This window comes from Strongylocentrotus purpuratus, unplaced genomic scaffold (assembly GCF_000002235.5).
Source record: "Strongylocentrotus purpuratus isolate Spur 01 unplaced genomic scaffold, Spur_5.0 spur5_contig_822, whole genome shotgun sequence".
NCBI lineage: Eukaryota > Metazoa > Echinodermata > Echinoidea > Camarodonta > Strongylocentrotidae > Strongylocentrotus > Strongylocentrotus purpuratus.
In genome coordinates, this window is record NW_022145527.1 from 91,736 (window position 1) to 111,277 (window position 19,542).

At 38.0% G+C, this 19,542-nt stretch overlaps 1 protein-coding gene across 2 annotated transcripts in view; it reads right to left on the bottom strand.

The window, feature by feature from the left end:
* Positions 1-222: 222 nt before the first annotated feature.
* Positions 223-19,542, bottom strand: part of LOC590178 (prestalk protein) — a 32,529-nt gene continuing 13,209 nt past the window's right edge. The window contains exons 13-32 of one of the 2 annotated variants that reach the window (XM_030981659.1): positions 18,525-18,620; positions 17,769-17,867; positions 17,278-17,373; positions 16,095-16,250; positions 15,491-15,583; positions 14,688-14,834; positions 14,277-14,432; positions 13,689-13,850; positions 12,902-12,997; positions 11,219-11,368; positions 9,949-10,095; positions 9,384-9,479; positions 8,376-8,471; positions 6,941-7,030; positions 6,329-6,424; positions 5,304-5,459; positions 4,276-4,410; positions 3,487-3,639; positions 2,861-3,004; positions 223-2,236 (exon numbers count right to left, since the gene is read on the bottom strand). In XM_030981659.1, the coding sequence (XP_030837519.1) occupies positions 2,130-2,236; positions 2,861-3,004; positions 3,487-3,639; positions 4,276-4,410; positions 5,304-5,459; positions 6,329-6,424; positions 6,941-7,030; positions 8,376-8,471; positions 9,384-9,479; positions 9,949-10,095; positions 11,219-11,368; positions 12,902-12,997; positions 13,689-13,850; positions 14,277-14,432; positions 14,688-14,834; positions 15,491-15,583; positions 16,095-16,250; positions 17,278-17,373; positions 17,769-17,867; positions 18,525-18,620 (2,471 nt within the window). In that variant the 3' untranslated portion in view covers positions 223-2,129. Of the gene's footprint in view, positions 2,237-2,860; positions 3,005-3,486; positions 3,640-4,275; positions 4,411-5,303; positions 5,460-6,328; positions 6,428-6,940; positions 7,031-8,375; positions 8,472-9,383; positions 9,480-9,948; positions 10,096-11,218; positions 11,369-12,901; positions 12,998-13,688; positions 13,851-14,276; positions 14,433-14,687; positions 14,835-15,490; positions 15,584-16,094; positions 16,251-17,277; positions 17,374-17,768; positions 17,868-18,524; positions 18,621-19,542 lie in introns of both variants that reach the window. The other variant, XM_030981655.1, reaches the window with a different exon arrangement.

Sequence of the window (19,542 nt, forward strand, 5' to 3'; positions counted from 1 at the left end):
CTTTAAATTCAACCTAACCAAACGGACTATTTACTATTTTTATAGCTTTATTTTTTAGTCGATATATAAAAGTCCATTCAAGACTCGTGAGGGGTTGGGACAAGTAAAATTTACTCTTTAGTTTTTCACATGATTTCGAAAATAAGGAGGAGGGATTTTATATTATATCCTTGATATTTTTCTTGAATAAACAAATTCGAAGTAGGTAAATTTTGACACATATGCCTATTCATGAATTGCATTTAATTTGTAACTGTACTAAGATGGAATAACTCTATTTCAATTATCTTTGTTATTACATGACCTCACATTATTACTGGTTTTCCTTTCACAAAGAAAATATCAAATAACAAAAGAGGATTGAGGAGGGTACGAGAAACTAGTAAATATGTCTTTTAGTTAGCTATACACAGATAAGTCTGATATGAAACGTTCCAAAGTTAGCAACGAAAGCTTTCGATAACAAAGATTACGTTACAGTACGATATTTTGTGACATCCAAATCGTTCAAAATTACTGATTGATAAAAAAAAAGGCATGAGAATCCTTCTCCCAGTTAGAACAAGTTTGAACCAGTTACTTGGAAACAGTTGGAACTAGTGACCTAATAAATAATGAAAAGCAAGAGTATATTGACGTTAATTCAAAACTCTTATCCACTTCAAATAGGAAATATCAGTCAAAAGTAATACAATATAATTTAATGAAAAAGAATCACAAACATGGCGAATCAAAATGTAATGTTATTAAAAAGTGCAAAAATATATAATTTGTTCATAGAACTGCTTATAATTTATAAAATACGGTTGAATCATTTATGAGAAAGTTGTACTTTCTAAAAATGTGATTATAATGCCGACCTGACATTTTAAAGTAATCTCCATAAGACTCTATAATCTCCCGATGATAACAGAGGCGAAGACTGTGGTTGTATTATTTTTTCTTTCATTATTATTCATCCTAAGCGATTGAATGAAATGAACACCTAACCCAATTATTGATTTTATTTTGATTATGAATAACGTTCATCCCCATTTTTGCTTCAAGTCTTCCATTTCGCCCCTTGGCATTTGCACTTAAATGCAAGTACTTACGTCACAATACAATCTTCTTTAAAAATTAATGGAGAATTCTTTCGACATCATTCTTATCGGTTATCCATCCGGAATGAAATAATTGCCGCTATGCAAGTACTGTACAAGCGCTGCACTAGAACAGTCGTTCTCTCGTTTTATTATGTATACGATAATGTCTATTGAGTGTATAAGTGGTCGACATCTCCCCTCTCATATTTTATGGTATAGGATATTCAACCAAAATGTGTTTAATATTCGATTTGATAAAAATTTAAATAGGTTATTTATTACGGTAATTTTCTTTTTTTCAAATCAAATGTGATAATATCTATACGTATACACATTGTAATATAAAAGCTTAAATTATTTCCAACGGTTTCATACGACGACGACATGATTTCAGCCTTTCAGGTCCATTTCGAGTTTGTTTTTGGATCAGCTGATTGGTTGCACTGACTAGTTGAAAAGCAAATATTTATTAACATCAACATAAAATGAAGATATAAAGATGTCATCAATAAGTGCTAAAAAGTATATCATGCTTACAATATACGTTTTATACATCAACATTGTAAAATTCAAGATTATGTAATGATCTACTCTCTCACAGTCTCGAACACTTATTCTTTTATTTGGTAAAAATATATAAGGAAGACAAAACTTCCCCTCTGTTCATTCAATCTCATATAATAATGGAGGATATTAATTCAACAACCAGAGTTGAACGGAAATATAGATTAAAATACAAATATTACTGAATATATAAAAAACAATATTTTTCGTATAAAGATACTCCATACATCCTCTAGAATATTTCCATATATGAGTAGGAAAATGAGAATGGAGATGACTACATTAGAAAAAGGGGTAAAATGCAGACCGTGGGTATTACCTCAGCATGTCGTTCAGTGGTCTGGAGAAAACTATGACAAATGAGACCTTCATGGACATGGACTCAACGTACAGGAGATTGTCAAATACATCTCACAATAAATCAGTGTGCATACCGCCAATACGTGTCATCATTATAGTACAAAGAATTTGCTGTTCGGCTTAAATTCTCATCGAAAGAAGGGCCATACACGCTATGAGTAGAACTTGGAAGGGAGCAGCGAAAAATTTCTGTGGAGCCTGTGATGAAGCACGAAGTGGAGAAACGTCTGTGAAATGAACAGGGAAATTACATTTTGTTGAATGAAGATCGTGCGATGAAAAGTGCAGCGGCTTTTGCAATCATGTTTATTACCAGTTATACCAACGCTAATTACAGCACCGGTGCCAATACCATTGCTAATTTTATTTCCAAATAACTACCAACTGCATTGGCATCGTATACCAATACCAATACTAATATTAATACCATGGCCAATACCGCTTCCAATCCCGATGTTTATAAACCAATACCAATACCAATGCCAATACCAATTCCAATACTAATCATAATATCATTGCCAATATCAATACAAATGCCAATACCAATAAAAATGCCAATACCAATACTAATACTAATACCAATACCAATACCAATACCAATGCCAATTACAATGCCAATACCAATACCAATACCAATACCAATTCCAATACCAATACCAATACCAATACCAGCCATGACCAATACCAAAACCAACAGTGTACATATATTCCGACACTAAAACTAGTTCCAATGTTAACATAATTAATACCAATACCAATGCGAATATGAATACCAATACTAATACCACACCATTACCAATCCCCCCCCCCCCCATTAAATAAAATTTCAAAAAAAAAATGAGAAAATATACCTGGGGATGGGTCGATGCAGACGTGACCACACCCATTACTGCAGCATTTGAAATGACCAGGGCAACCAGCATCGTTGTTGCAGTCTTCCACGCAGAGTCCTATTGTGTTAAAGAGGACCGCCGGACACTCTCCCGCCTTGGTGACTGCAGAGAAGGGCAAAAATGTTGTTCTTTTTAATGGCTAAAATTATCATATTTGGGCATGAAATAGCAATCAGGGAGACAGGAATAGAAAATGCGTCTAGATACATGGAACATTGACGGAAGCGATTCATAAAAATACTTGCGGAAGTTTATACATAGCTACAAAAAAATATGAGGAAAAAGATAAATTATAATGTAGGCTTATAGTGCACGAAACTGGCAAAGAAAACATTATGTAACGATTGTTTAATAAAGAAATTCATTACATTTGAATTGAACGATGATCGGTTAGCGGATGACTATTTAATTTCATTTAAAGGAAAGTAACTTTGTGTTGTAATAGTCATCGAATGAGAGGATATATAATGTCTAGGTCATAGGTAATCAACAAAATTAAAACATGTGAAAAGCTGCGAGTTTATGGTATGATTTGTTAATCTACTCAGAATTCAAATTCATTTATGTCCAAACAAAAAGCCTACCAGGAACCGGGGCGTTACAGGTCATGCCGCAACCGTTATGGCAACACTTCTTATCTTCCGTACAACCGTGGTCATGCTCGCACTCGTTGACGCAGATTCCGAGAGAATCCGAGTTCGTTTGGTTCGGGCACATCCCCGGTTTCGGTGAGGGTCCTAAGAAGAATAAACACTTGTATTGAACACGTTTCCTTTACGATCGGCCGTATGTAATTTGTATCTACTATTGTTTTATTCATGTAATGCAAGCAAGTAAACCATTACAAATATGTCATCTCCGAAAGAGACAAAATGCGAAGATTAATTGTAAACTTACTTCAAAGACGTCGAATGCAAGCCGTCGATAGGGTCGGAGGAGCACACCAAAACGTAAAAAGGGCAAATAAATTAAGTATTGTAATGCTTGCAAGAAATGTAGATAATGTCGTAGACTATGGTTACTCAGCAGCACAATAGTATATATCCAAGACCCCCATTCCCCGTCCTATCGGATGATTGAAAAAAGGAACAGGAAAAAAAAAAGAGAACAGAGGGGAAAAGTGTGGAAAAAAAAATCGTGATCCCACCCCTCGGGCGCCCTACACTAAAAATCGGTTGCCTTCGCATTAGATTCACCGTGCCCCCTCCCTCTCCCATGATGCAGTGCTCCCCCTGCCAATGGTTAATTGCTAGACCCGTGCTATACCACTGATTCCGACCCCAAGCACGGCCCAGTATTAATTTTGAGTATGCTCCATGAATTATTATCATCCATGAATACAGGGGTCAGCTCACAATTAAATGGATGCTCACCTGGTTCAACGCAAGATAGTCCACATCCGTTGGAACAGCATTTGTTGTCCCCATCACAATTACCATCATGTCCGCACATGTTAACACACGTACCAAACACGCCATCGCGCACCACGGGGCAAGTACCAGCTTTAACTGAAAGGGGTAGATGTGAGACTTGTTAAAGCAAGGTCGGGAAGAACGGGAGTTGTCAGAAGATTTTCATTTTTTCATTTTATCATTTTATAGTTATTACTTTCAAACAATCAACAAAAGGCCTTTTAAAGGGAATTAGTAACATTGTTCAGATGAGAGAAAATGGTGCTAAGGCAGTGACGTCAATGCTAGATGTACAATTAAAGATAATCTAAAAGTTTGTGTGAAAACGGACCATTATTAGTGATATTAGTAATATATTATTACTATTCAATTACATTTTAGGTGAATGTAAATCGTCACAACGCAATGAATTAGCTATATATACCATTACAGATATTTAAAATATAATTATGATGTCCAAAGTCATTTGCTTGACTGTGTACATTCCTAAATCTTAAAGCCAACACGATAACAAATCGCAAAACTTCTTTATATTATAACCTATACCATCATATCAATGGTTAGTAATAATTTTAGACAATGTAGAACTCTTCTGAATTTAACTTAGGACACCTTTCGGTCCAGTAAATGAAATATACAAATACTGTATAGCTATTTCTTTCCTGGGTGCCTCGTAATAAATATTAAATTCAGCTGTTACAATTTTAAGAATGCAGGTAGGATAGAATCGTACGATATAAAAGCTGTTGATATGTCGGTGATTACTCTCACAGCCTAATGGGTCTTATATTGCAACCATGCGGTAACTGATGGATGGATGAGATTTCAATATTCTAGTAAACTGGGCAGCGTTTCACAAAAATCGTCTAATACAAGTGCGCCGACAAGCCATTGAAGTGCGTGTAGTAGATTTAACAAGTACGGTTTCAATGGGATGACGGTGAACTTGTACTTGAGACAGGTTCGTGAAACGATGCTCTAGTTTGTACCTGGTTCTACAACGGCATCCATGCACACGTGACCGCATCCGTTAGAACAGCATTTTTGATTGGCTGAGCACGATCCGTCGTCAGCACAGCCCTGGATGCATATTCCCGCACTGCCCTGGGGAAGTAGGTTCACGGGGCAAGATCCCGGATGTAAAACTACAGAAGTGAAAATTGAAGAATGGTTGATCTGACAATCTAGAACACCTCAAAAGTTACTTGTTTCAGAAGATGTGTTAATTTAGACTTTATTGGATGAACCTGCACATCTGATTTTTATAGCCCCATACAAAAGATTTGAATAATGATAATCCTCATTATTGGGCCTATCATCATAATCATCAACATAATTATTATCATCATCATCTTCATCATCATTATCATCATCATCATTTTCATCATCTTCATCACCATCATTATCAGCATCATCATTATCATCATCATCATGATCAGCGTTATAATTATCCTCATCATCATAAATATCAACACCATCATCATCATCATCTTAATCATCAACATAATTATCATCTTCGTCATCATTATCTTCATCATCTTAATCATCAACATAATTATCATCATTTTCATCAACATCATCACCATCATCGTCACCATCATCATCACCATCATCATCATCATCACCATCATCATCACCTTCATCATCTTAATCATCATTATCAGCATCATCACCATCATCATCACCATCATCATCTTAATCATCATTATCAGCATCATCATTATCTTCATCATCTTAATCATGAACATAATTATCATCATCAGCATCATCACCATCATCACCATCATCATCTCTATCATCATCACCATCATCATCATCATCAACATCATCGTCACCATCATCACCATCATCACCATCATCATCATCATCACCACCATCATCGTCACCATCATCACCATCATCATCACCATCATCATCATCACCATCATCATCACCATCATCATCATCATTAACCATCATTATCATTATCATCATCTTCATCATCATCATGATGGTATTACATCCGTCATCTCACCTGGTGGAGTGTAACACGAGCAGATACTACAACCATCTTCGTCTCGGAGGAACCCGTTTTCACAATACATCATGCACATCATTTCTGGGCAGCTCACTGCTGTAAAACAATAAAGGACGACACCAAAAAGTGAAAGAGTTTTAGTCATCCCTGTCGCATGAATGACATCTCAGAGTTTCCATAGTTCATAGAAATAGGATTTACAACTATTGCCTTCTTGCCCAACCCCCTTTCTTTGATTAATTTATCCTATACATGTATAGTTTGCTGAGATCCAGAAAGGTATTAACTCTTGGTACAATTTTTAGGAGTCACGATAAAGTGGAATTAACTAAAATAAAAAATGGCTTGAAGTAAATTGACCTGAACTAAATTTACGTAAAAGGTTTGCTTGAGATTAAAAAGGAACCCAGGGGTAAAGAATAGGGGGTTAGAGGGGTCTATACTACTGGAATGGAAGCATGGCACTGAATTAACTTACAACTTACTAGAACGACTAAAAGTGACCGCCGTAAACACAAATGAATAAAAGTGTTTATCAATTCAATAGACTCATAATAAATTTGTGATTTTTTTTTATCTAATTGATTTTAATAATTGTGTGTTACTTACGAGATTGGCAGCGGCAGACATCACAACCGTTCTCGTCGTGTTCAAACCCGTTCTCACACCACATGTTACACATAATTGGAGGACAAGTCACTAAAGGAAACGAAAATAAAAAAATTAAAACCTGGTTCTTATCTGGCATACATTTACGTTTAGACATTTAATAATTTACACTCTTGAGCACACTCATGAAGATAAGGTAAAAACTGAGTGAGAAATGGAGAGGGTAATTTGTTGACCAAGAGGGAGAGACACACACACGCCCGCGCACACGCGCACTCACACCAAACAAACACACCAAACAAACACACACGGGGGCGGCCGGGGAGGCTATTAAGGCGGTGAGAAATTATACAGACTACAAAAAATACAATAATTATTGACCATTTTAGAAAATATAAATAACCGTATAAGCTATGACAAAATGAACGTATGAATATAAGTAAAAGTAAAATACAATGATTCCCGCATCATCGAACGAATTGAAACATATCACAAGTTTTCTTTGTTGAAGTCACGCAAGTTAGTAGTACGTTAAAATGGGCATCACTGGATTATTTTGTTGTTATCGTTGGGGCTTGTTTGTCTGACCAAATTACTTAAACAGTAGGATTTTTTTTCTCCATCAGGCAAAAATTTAATAATAAAAGGGGTCATAAGAGATGGTGTGGTATTCAAATTTGCCAACAGATGATCACATATTTTATCAACAAATAAAAGAAAGAAAAAAAGGAGAAAGAATGTCAATAATTTGTCCGACAGCACGAGAAAAGGTCGCCTGTGCCAACCGCAAAATTTTGTGGGCGGGGAGTGGCACATCCACCCCTGTACAGTGGCGCTCCTAGATATGTTTAAGCGTACTGTTAAAGGTACTATGTCCCTTTTGCAGCCAACCTCAAATGCTGTAGAACTTTGCAGGAATTATGAATATGTCATGTATGTCCTATCTGTGAAATTTAAACGTTAGCAGTGTCCTCATATTCAAATTATGCAAGGAAACTCGTTTACTTGCTAGACTTCCCTGTCAGACACTATTGAGTGACTGACTGGCTTTTTTTCTTCTTTGGTAATAACATACATAGAAAGAGTTGTAAAGGGTACATGAGCATTTGTCTACATCAATAACCCACTTCTTGTGATGGCCAAGATTAAACTGATTGAATCTTTGCGCAGCATAAAACGTATGACCATTCGGTACAATTGTCTGAAAATCAAGACTATTACTTTTGGGCTCTATAGCCCTAAAGTCGATTTGACAACTAATAGCCGTTATTTTCCCTCTTGAAGACATTTTCAAGCCCCACCTTTTTTAGGGAAGTTCTAGATTAGTATTATCTTTCAAATGCAGTTGGAATTTAACTTTTTCATTTTTTTGGCCTGCAAATGGGACATAGTACCTTTAAAGCATCAAATTGGACCTAGTTTATTGTCCTCTTACCTGGTTCCGTATTGCACACGCAGGTGTTACATCCACGTTCATCTTTCTGTGTTCCATGCTCGCAGAAGATCATACATAGAACCGCGGGGCAAATAACTAGATGGAGAGACATGATAAATTATGGATCGAGCAAGTTTATGACGCAACTATTTAAAATGTCTGAAGGTCTTGAAATACATCGTAACTAAAGAGTATCATCTTCTAGAAATACTCCGTGTAAGTACTCAAATCGATCACAAGGCCGACTGAAATGAACGTCAGTCATTTTCGTTTTGGCAATGCAGCGAGGTAGGATGTCATGTGACAGGGTATCGAAATGTCAGGTGATTTATCGAAAGTCTCTTCAGTCTTTTTCTCAGTTCAAGAACAATTATCTCATTATGTAAAGTTTTGACACAACGGTTTATGAAAATATAATATACTCAATAATATTTTGAAGTATCTTTCTTCAGGTCGCTGCGAAAGTCTGGGCAAGATAGATTAATGACATATTATTTATCATCATGAAATGTGTTCATTAACACTCTGTCCAAATGGTTCTATTGGTTTTTGAAATAACATCCGGTCTCTTTGCCGTGTTTTTGAAAAACATTGACTAGTTATGCCCGTTGCAGACAATGCGCCATTTCGATTGTTCCATTGTGTGCGCCTGCGCTGATCAAGTCCTTGAAGAAAATTAAACCCACATGTCAATAATTCAACGTTATATGTGAATTAAAGACGTTGCAATCAATTCCCTATGATCTGACAATCACATGGTGCGTCAGACAGCGCGCCAGTCGCTGACGCAGTCTTACGTCAATTATTAGGGACTTTTAGATTTGCACGTCGACATAGTGGACTGCTACGTGTGACGTCCTTCTTAGGCATTGTGACGTCCTTTTAAGGCACTGCCACTGCATTAAACGGACGTCACGCGTAGCAGTCCTCTATGTCGACGAGCAAATCTAAAAGTCCATAATGACGCCTCGTCCGCAACGGGCATGAGTCGTTCTGTCCCATTCATACCTGGTTCAATGCATTCGCATGTATCGCAGCCATCGCCATCTTTCACATTGCCGTGCTCACAGAACATCATACACATTACACGGTCTGAACAGTCAGCTGTAGATAAAGGAGTTAGAAAATGAGGTACAAATTAAAATGAGGAGGCAAGTTGGATCAGTCGTTAAAGCATGTGCCTGTCGAACAAAAGCTCATGGGTTCGAATCCAACCCAGACGGATGATTGAAGCCTGCGTTGCGTGTAACGTGCCCAAAGCTTCCCTGATTCATAGACGCAGGCTCACAGCCACTTTCGAGGTAATCACCTTTTTCATTTTTTTGTGTTTTTTTTTTAGCTTGCCAAAGAACTTTAAAATGTTGCGCCCCGACTTCTACAAAATCCTGGACCGCCCCTAAATCATCAAATCATATCTCTCTCTCTCTCTCTCTCTCTCTCTCTCTCTTTCCTACCACTCCCCCTCCCTGTCGCCCATCCCGCTCTCTCGCTCTATTTTCTCTCTTTTCTTTATTGCTGTTACTCTCCATTTCTCTCTCTCTCTCTCTCTCTTTCTTAGTAGGGGTTAACTTACGTGTCATATCTATGCATTCGTGACCGCACCCATTTGAGCAACATTTCTGATTGGCTGCACACGAGCTATCATCAGTGCAGAGTTCAGCGCAGAGACCGAGTAGTCCTCTCGGTACATTACCAACAGGGCAACTCCCTTCGTGGATGACTGGATATAAGAAGGAGATTAAAATGGTTTTTAAAGTCTACCAATCACCTGGAAAAATAGTTGTGTATAGGTGGAATTTATGAAATTACACCCGAAAATAACAACTAGGTATACGGTTAATAAGAATAAAGAGAATAAGTGATAACACAAAAACATGCGTATAGGGTGCACACGGACTCGATTTCCACACATTTAAATTCATTTATCTTTTACTGTATTAAAATCTGTTCTATTCTTAATTAACTTTTTTTAAACAAAAACATTTCATACGTATACATATCATATGCAATCAAACGCTTTTTATGCAGTTGTAACGATTTTATGACTTATATTAACATGATAAAGGGAAATACATGTCTTTATCTAATTCCCATCATTTTCAGATGCTCAAATTTCTTTTGTGGCGAAATTTTAATCCATTATTTTCCAGATACCAATGTGCATGTTGTCTGGAAAACAAAAATGCTTTTCATTTGCCTACATTACACCCAAAGCCAAGAAGATCTATTTTACACCCCACAGTCGGAACATCGCTATCTTACCAAGTTAGTCAGATCGTATTAAGATATTTGGGGTGTAGTATATGCGGCCTAAGCTATCCGTGAACGTTAAACTTCATTTCTGTTGCACACAAGGTGTCATTTCGATAACGTAGAAAAGCGTCAGCGACCTTTGTGGTCTTTGGCACGCCAATTGAAAGTGACATCCCATGAAAGTCGATTGCAAAATGAACAGAAAAAAATAAAATGTTGCTTAGATTTACGGGAGCATTATTCGTGGTCTGTGGTCTAGTGGATAGGCTAAGTCAAGGGACTGTAGATAACAAGGTACGTGGTTCTAATCTCAACTCGGCACTAACGTCCTTTTGCAAGACGTTAATCTACATTTGCCACTCTCCATCCGGGTATAAATGGGTACCTGATATACTTAAGCGCTCGTTACTTTAACGGTTCGGCTATAGCCAGGTTACTATAATTATGTCTAAGCGCCATGAGCGTTACTGCGTCACAGATAATATGCTCTGTATATAAATGGCCATTATTTCCTTCACGGAACTAATTAGCGCAGATAATAACGCAATCGAAATGACTCTTGTGATGTGATCAATGGGCTTTCCCTGTACCTGGAGCATGAACAGCTTCCAGACACATGTGACCGCAGTTGTTGGAACAACACTTCTGATTGGCTGAGCAGTCGTCATCATTGTAGCATTCGTCCATACATACTCCGACTCCATCATATCCATCGGTTGGACAACTTCCAAGATGAACCGCTGTAAAAATAAAAAATATAGACCACTAATGTAAAGGTTAATATGTTGAGAATTGACATATCGGGTCTGATTTCTTTCCGTGCTCCTTTTATTTGCCACCAGTGCCAAAAGACCGATTTACTAACACAATTCTCGCTACCCTAAATAGGTACGAAAATCTCGAAATTCGCGAGACGAGGTAATTTTCACTCTCTCGGGTCGTCACTACAACTTCCGGTATAGAGTCCCATCCCGCTGGCGCTAGCGCCTGTGTTCGCTGTGCAGAGTTTTCACGCACGCTAAAATCGATGCCAATCAGTGTAATTTGTACAGATTATAATATGCAATGGAAAGCTTCGGGCAGAATTAGTGACTTTAGCACAAAAGGCCGTTAAACTCTACCGTGAAAGAGAGGGTTGTGATCACGAACGCCTGCACAGGAAGCTGTAATGTCGAAAAGCTATCCCATAATGCAATGCGCGTTTTCAGGATTTTCCCCGGATCTCGGCAGAATCGCTATTTGGGGTAGCGAGAATTCAAATTGTATGCATAATTTTCAACCAAAGGTTGCTCTTGACAACCTGAAGAATTTCCAGACAAAGCAACAAATAATGTATGCAGACTGGATTCCAAGTATTGTAGTTCATGCACTAATGACAGGTTAATGGAATACCTCGTCTGCTCGTCACTAGGCCCCCAGGAAAGAAACATCCATACATGTGAAAGTGTTTGTAAACGGGTCTATTGGCACGGTTGCTCGTTTGCCATACGTGCAGATCGACACAATAAGGGAGTTTACAGATACAATCTGCGCATGGGCAGCTTAAGGTCATGTGTACCAAAATGGTAAAACCCACAGAGATGAATACTGGATATGCGCTCATGAAAGTTATGTAACATTATTCATTTATGCATGCACCAACGGTACATTCTATGATACGCGGGTGGAAGTATTCTTTTCAAGAGGTCAAACAAAAGGTATTCATGAAGCACATCTAGGACTTTGGCAGTTATTATTCTAAGATTCTCAAAGTGGAACTTCTCCATGTGTAAAAGATCTGTGGATATTTGGGTTCATTTGTACCATGCGCTATCTGTAAACTCCCTTATAGAATAGGCAGTGCTTTGTACAACACAGCCACCAAACCGACAGATTCTTTTTCGGCATAATAGGGGTACTGTTTATTTTTATTATGTTGGTGTGTGCGTGCGTTCGTGCGTGTGTTTGCGTGCGTGCGTGTGTGTGTGTGTGCGTGCGTGTGCGTGTGTGCGTCGGTGTGTTCGGTCCGTAGTCGGTCTGGTTTTGCTGTTGCTTTCTTTGGAAAAGTAAGAGTTTAAATTTGTGAGAAGTAGAAAGAAACGTACTACAACTCGATAACATATAACATGATCCTAAAGACTTGCAACAAATCAATATTCAGGGTGATTTCAACAGCCTAGAACTAAATCAGGCGAACATTACAAATACCAGTTACACGAGACAATATGGTACGGAAACTGGCCTAGAGTTCAACTCTTCTGAAAGTGATATTTTATGAATCAAGAAACAATTACCAGGCTTCTCGTTACAGATGCATGTGTCACAACCGTTTCCATCCCTCACAAAGCCAAATTCGCAGAACATGTCACAGAGCATATCAGGACAAGGACCTGCAAAAGAACACAAAAGTGCAATGAATAGGGGTAATTTTCCAGGGGGGGGGGGGGGGTAATTGTCCTCGGGGTGGTTGTCCTTTTGTTGTCCTGGAAGTAGGGATAATGGTTCTAGGGGCGAATTTTCAGAGACAGGGGGTAATTGTCGTAGGGGGTAATTTTACCGGGGTAATTGTCCTCGGGGGTGGTTGTCCTTGTGGGGTAATTTTCTGGGGGTAGTTTACCGAGGGGTTAATGTCTTGGGGGGAGTAGGTTTTTCAGGGGGTAATTTTCCAGGGGGTGATTGTCCAGGGTAATTTTCCTGATACGGATGGTAATATGGGTCACGAACTCATGATACTGACAGCCTATGGACCGAAATTGTCGATCTCGTGGGCCTTCTAGCCTATTTCCGGGGGTTCATTAGCTTAGACACGAGACCGACATTTTTTCTTCTCCAAAGCATTTCTTTCTTCTGTCGGTCAAGTGGGGTGGCGGTCTCGTGTGATTTCGGTCTCTTGGACCTTTTGATACTTTCTTATTTTCTTAATCTTGTCCTACATAAGAATCACCGCTGCGTTTATTGTTTGACCATTGGAAAAGGAATTTTTGTTGTATGACTGGTGAATCAATAAATTCAAATACATATTTGTTTTTTGTTTTTTTCAAAACATGCCTATATTTTAAGTCAAAATTATTTGGTACATACTTGGTTCGTCTACAACTACAGTGACGCAGGCATGACCACACCCATTTGAGCAACACTTCTGGTTGGTGGAGCAGTCTCCGTCGTCATAGCAACCCTCGTAACACGCCCCCATCGTCCCATTGGACAACGCACCGGTAGGACACGTCCCTGGTCGAGTTATCACTGTGATAGTGAAAACACAAATGAATTAAAGAGGCAAAAGTCTCGTTCGAATATAAACCATCACACTTTACTTTGTCATATTATGAACAGATCTTAAAACATATAATTGTGTATATTATGGCTTGTTATTACTATCAACAGCCCTCCCCCCCCCCCTCCCCATTTAAGAAGGACATCTACTATTATTACTCAGTTAAAATCTTTTTCTTTCAGTCTGCTTGTTATTACTCATTATGTATTGTATTGTTCTGCTATTAATTCCAAATGTTTCTGTTGCTCTGTCACATTTTGGTAAACATTCTTCAATACGCGTGTGTGCGTGTGTAAACAGCATAGACAGTACAGGCCCGTGGGTACACCGGCGCTACATAATTAGCCACTATAATCATAGATATATATATATATATATATATATATATATCTCACCTGTAGGGTCCGGCTCGAAACACGAGCGTCCACATCCGTTTGAGCAGCATTTCGAGGTCGATGAACAGGACGTATCATCTACACAGTGATCCTCGCAACGACCAAGAGCGCCACCAGCGTTTTCTAACCTTGGACAACTCCCCGGTTTAATGTCTCCTGTATTAAAAACATTTTTTTGGTTACAAACTCATCTACAAGGTTCATCTCCTTTGCATTCATGATGTTGATGTTAATGTTTACGCTGTTTTATGTTATCCATTTTATATGAGTTGACATGATTATCATTATTCTTCGGACTACCGAAATGTATCATATTTCAAATGCCATATTATTTGATGTTTAATAAATGCCGAATAATTCTGCATCTGAATGATAACGCAGTAGCTAGGTTTCTCAAAAGTAAAAACTAACCTGGTTGGATAGCGTCGACGCAAGTGTGCCCACAGCCGTTGGAACAGCACTTCTGATTGGTCAAACAGTTCCCGTCATGTTCGCAAGCATCGTTGCAGGTTCCAAACATACCACCCATCAAAATAGGGCACACTCCTTCGTGGATGGCTGTCAAAATGAAATACATAAGTAAAATTTAATTTGCCCTTACGTCGCTTTCTTTAAACTTTCTGTTATTGTGTCTTTTGTTACTTTGAAAAATAAGATAAAAAGCTCACGCGATCTTTTGCGATTCAATTTTGAATAAGTACCAGTCAAATGTGCATCTTTTCCCCCACAAAATAAATATTAAAAAACACTCAAAGCATAGAATGAATAAAATCAAACAGTATGGGCGTTGCAGGAAAGTTGCGATTAATTGCAACTCCCCACTAGCCTCCTAAATGTTAAATCAAGTTAACTAGATCTAGCTTTTATTCTCCCCCTCTCACTCTCTCTCTAGCTTACTAATGGGGCGTTGCAAGAAAGTTGAGTTGCGATCAATTGCAAATTTGCAATCAATCGAAAGACTTACGCTTGATTTTGAGGATTTGCAATTGATTGCAAATTTCTTGCAACACCCCATATGACTATATATCGCTAACCATATTCACAATCCTAAAACCTAAACGTAAAAAGTAATTGTAACTTTAACCCTAACTCTCCATATTTCTGAGCAAACAAAGCCCGAGCAATTGTCGCCGAAACACGTGTCAGAGCTACCCTTTGTCGAGATTTAATAGAATTTAAAAGATTTAAAAGAAAACTTATATCTTACGACTCACCTGATTGGCTGTTGCATTCGCAGACGTCACATCCATTCCTTCCCTTCTTGAAACCATGAGGACAGTATTGCATGCACATTATTTCAGGGCACACTGCGTATAAATGGATACAAAAGTGATATATTTTTTTAATTCATTTTTTTTTAAAGGGGGGGGGGGGGGAAAGAAAGGGGAGGAAAGAATAGAAAAATCTCAAAACGTGTGGCATTCAGTCAGTGTAATTGAATCCTTAACATCTAAAAAGTGTGGATGCATTCATTTTTTTAGAAACGTCTGTATAAAGCGCCCTATAAATGTAATTATTATTATTATCATTATTTATACAAGTGGAAAAGGTCGAATGCTTTTCCGCTAACCTATTGTAGTTATAATCCATTCAAATGTAATCTTAATGGGTCACTGTCCAACCTCCACTCTCCTGCCAAAGATAATTCCGACTTTGTTAACCCTTTGTTGTTGGCTGAGAACTCGAAGGACATTAACTCAGTATTTGAATGCAAGAATGCAAGTTAAGACCATCTTGCTCTCGGCAGACGATACTTTGTTTAGATTCCTCTTTTCACTTTCAAAAAGTCCCCACATTTTACAACTTAGCCATGCTTACTCGGAGGCACATCCACTGCTTCTACGCATCCGTAGAATTGCCCATCGGAACAACACTTCTGCAAGATCGGGCATTCTTCATCATTATCACACATATTGGTCTGTAGCGATCTCCGGTCCGGGGAGATGGGCGCAGGACAAACACCGGGTCTGATTACTGAGATTTAAAAAAAAGAAAAGAATATGAACAAGAATATTCGATTTTAAACAATGTTAAATGACATGTTTCTAAAGCTATTCTAAAGGAATATGAACACGAACATTAGATTTTAAACAATGTTAAATGACAAGTTTCTAAAGCTATTTTGTATGTATTCATTGTGCATGAATTCATTTCAGAACTGATTTATCTATATGGAAGTGTCATCGCGTTGTTTTAAGCGATTAAAGGACTTGACTAGCACCCCTCAATATAAATACCCCGAGCAACTAATTTTTATTACCCCTAGGACAAAAGCTTCCGAGACAAATAACCCTGGGACAACTATAGAGTTGGAAAACTACACTCAAAGCTTCGACTACTATTCTCGGGTAAGTAATTGCATTGAAAACTTTCGTCAATGCCTTGTTCTTGTTCGCGTTTTGAATTCCTCTTCTTCTTCTAATTTCCCGAAATCCAATTCGTTTTGTTTTGCACGTAGAGCTTGTACTCCAATCTAGGTCCCTTCCTCTAACCCGATTCTTTTCAAATCAGGCACTATTGAGTTACTGACTGATTCCTTTTTTTTTTCTTTGGTAATAACATTCATACAATGAGCTGTAAAGGATACATTAGCATTTGTCTAAATCAATAACCCACTTCTTGAAGTGACCGAAATTAAACGGATTGAATCTTTGCGTAGCACGAAACGTACGACCATTCGGTACAAGGGTCTAAAAAATCAGATTACTTAATTAAACGACCGCGATCACTAATTTCGATTCGACAACTAAGGTCCCACGAAAAGACATTTTAAGCCCTTTTTTTTAGGGGTGTTCTAAACAAGTATTATCTTTCAAATGCCGGTGGAATTTAACTTTTAATTTTGTTGGCCTGCAAATGTACCTTTAAACAACGATACATTTTAAAGCTGCACTGGAAACAGTTCAATAATTTGGAAACTTTTGGTATATCTCTATCAAATGATAAATAAAATATGGCTCAAGGAACTTATTTTGTGTGGGATATAAAGAGTGGATCTTACCGGGGGGCTGGCTACATGTACAGATCTCACAGCCGGACGGGTGTCTCTCGTAGCCGTGTTCACAGTACAACATACACATCACTTCGGGGCAGTCCTCTGAAATTATAAAAAAAAATATTTAAAGGGAAAATCCAACTTTAATAGACAACTACACAAAAACAAAGCAAACTCAAAGCAGGATGGTGACATTTTAAATGAAATCGGAGGATAAAAGATAAAGCTGTGAATTTTTAAATGTCGTAATCAATTATGTATAGGCACTTCAAATTGAGTGAATCCGCATCGTTACAAAACAGCATCTAGATCTAAAAGCAACCCTGACCTAACCACCAAAAATATAATAAAAGAGAAACAATAAAAAGGAATCAGCAGCAGGTGTTACTGTACTGTCTTTTAGTAGTTTGTTATTGATTGTGAAATCGTTGTTTCTGTATGTCGAGACAAGAAAATTAAAAAAGTAGCTCGAAAGTTGAAAGTGAACTTTATCTTACCCAGTTTTTCGTTGCAGGCACACATGGGGCATCCACCTTCATCTAGCTGGTTACCATAGGGACAATACAATGCACATAATACATCTGGACATGACGGCACTGATTGGAAAAGAAAAACAAAACAAAATCATGGACGAAAGACGTGATAGTATGGCTGATCGTCAGCGGAACGGAGTTAAGTCTTTTGTCGACTCTGTTTGTTGCTACTGCAGGCAGCCAGTGAAAACGAATTTGTTTAATCAAATTATGAAAATGCAAGCATCACTTTAAACAAACAGAACTTTGTTATTCCTGGTTCATTTTTCCTGATTAACGTGTCATATGAAAGGGGGAAAATGAACTTTCTAGAAATGTGATTTTCTCCTTGAAATTTAGATACCGCCCGCCAAATGACTTTTTGGTTTCCTCTCTTCAAGTTGATTTTAATCCCAAATGCATGAACTATGCATCATGTGAGTTGCATGAAATGAAAGAAGAGGATCGAAGCTTTACAAATATGTGTCATTTATTAATTATAATTGTGATTAAGTTATGAAGACACATCGATAAGTCTCGGTTTCGTTTTTTCCGGGATGCACTGAATAGTATAGGAAGCACAAACTATATGATGCCTGCAAATTCATGATCATTCTCTGTCAGGAAATGAGGGTACAGTTAGAAATATAGTGAAGTAGAAAAGAAAAGGGAAAACTCTTTTTAATCATTTTTTATGGGTTTTTTACACAATAAAAGAAGAAAAGTAATTCAATATTTTACCCGGATGTTGGTTGCATTCACATGTATCGCATCCATTCTGGTCCTTCTGGTTGCCGTGTTCACACCACATTAAGCACATCATGAGCGGACAGAGGTCTGTCAAAGTTCAAAGTTCAAGAGAGAAATTCATATGTTGAACAATACTTGACATCGTTATCGAATGGGGTCATGTACATGTCATTACCAAAACAGTTACCAGGGACGTTCCTTTTATAAAGAGGACAAGAAGTAAATAACAGATGCGTTTAGTTGTCGAGTCATGTAAAATTGACAGTTTTTAAAGGAGCTCGTGCCCTTTCGCACCTGGCGCCTAAAGTGTGATTCCTTCGATTATACTACAATTAAATACAAAGGAAATACTCAATGCGTCTCTACTTCGCCTGATAGGCCTAAATATGTTTTCCTTAAACGCGATTAACAGGTCTTTCCTTTGCATTAAATTAATGAACGGAATCCACGGAATCACATTTAAGGAGCTAGTGCACAAGTGGCATTTTGTCGACTTCAAACCGACCTAGGCCAATTCGGGGGTGGGGGAGGGGGCTATTTTCGGTCTCTGGTCAATCTCCTACGCAACCATTGTTAAGACTGAGATAAAAAGCATTGGTCCGAGCGTTGGGGGTAATAGTATTACATAAGGTCCGCAAGTTTGGTAGGTCAAATGACTCCACCATTTATGTATTCAGGCACCTTTTCTTCTAAATGACTTACTCATGAGCGGAACGTCATTTTGCAAAGAAGGCGATGTTTTACACAATTTTATCAACATATCTGCAGACAGATAATCACTAAAATTTGTTTTCACTGAAAGCCTGAGAGAAATATCTTTTCAGAGAACAGTGAAGGAAAAAAAAGGGGGGCTTGGAGCAAATTAGCCCCCGAAATACTAAAAAGAGCCCCCGAAAGTCATAAAAGAGCCCCCAAAATGTCTACAAATTCGATAAAAATAAGAGCATTTTGTTAAAGGTCTAGAGAACATCCAAGGACTACTTTTGAGGCATCTTTAATGCCGTTATCC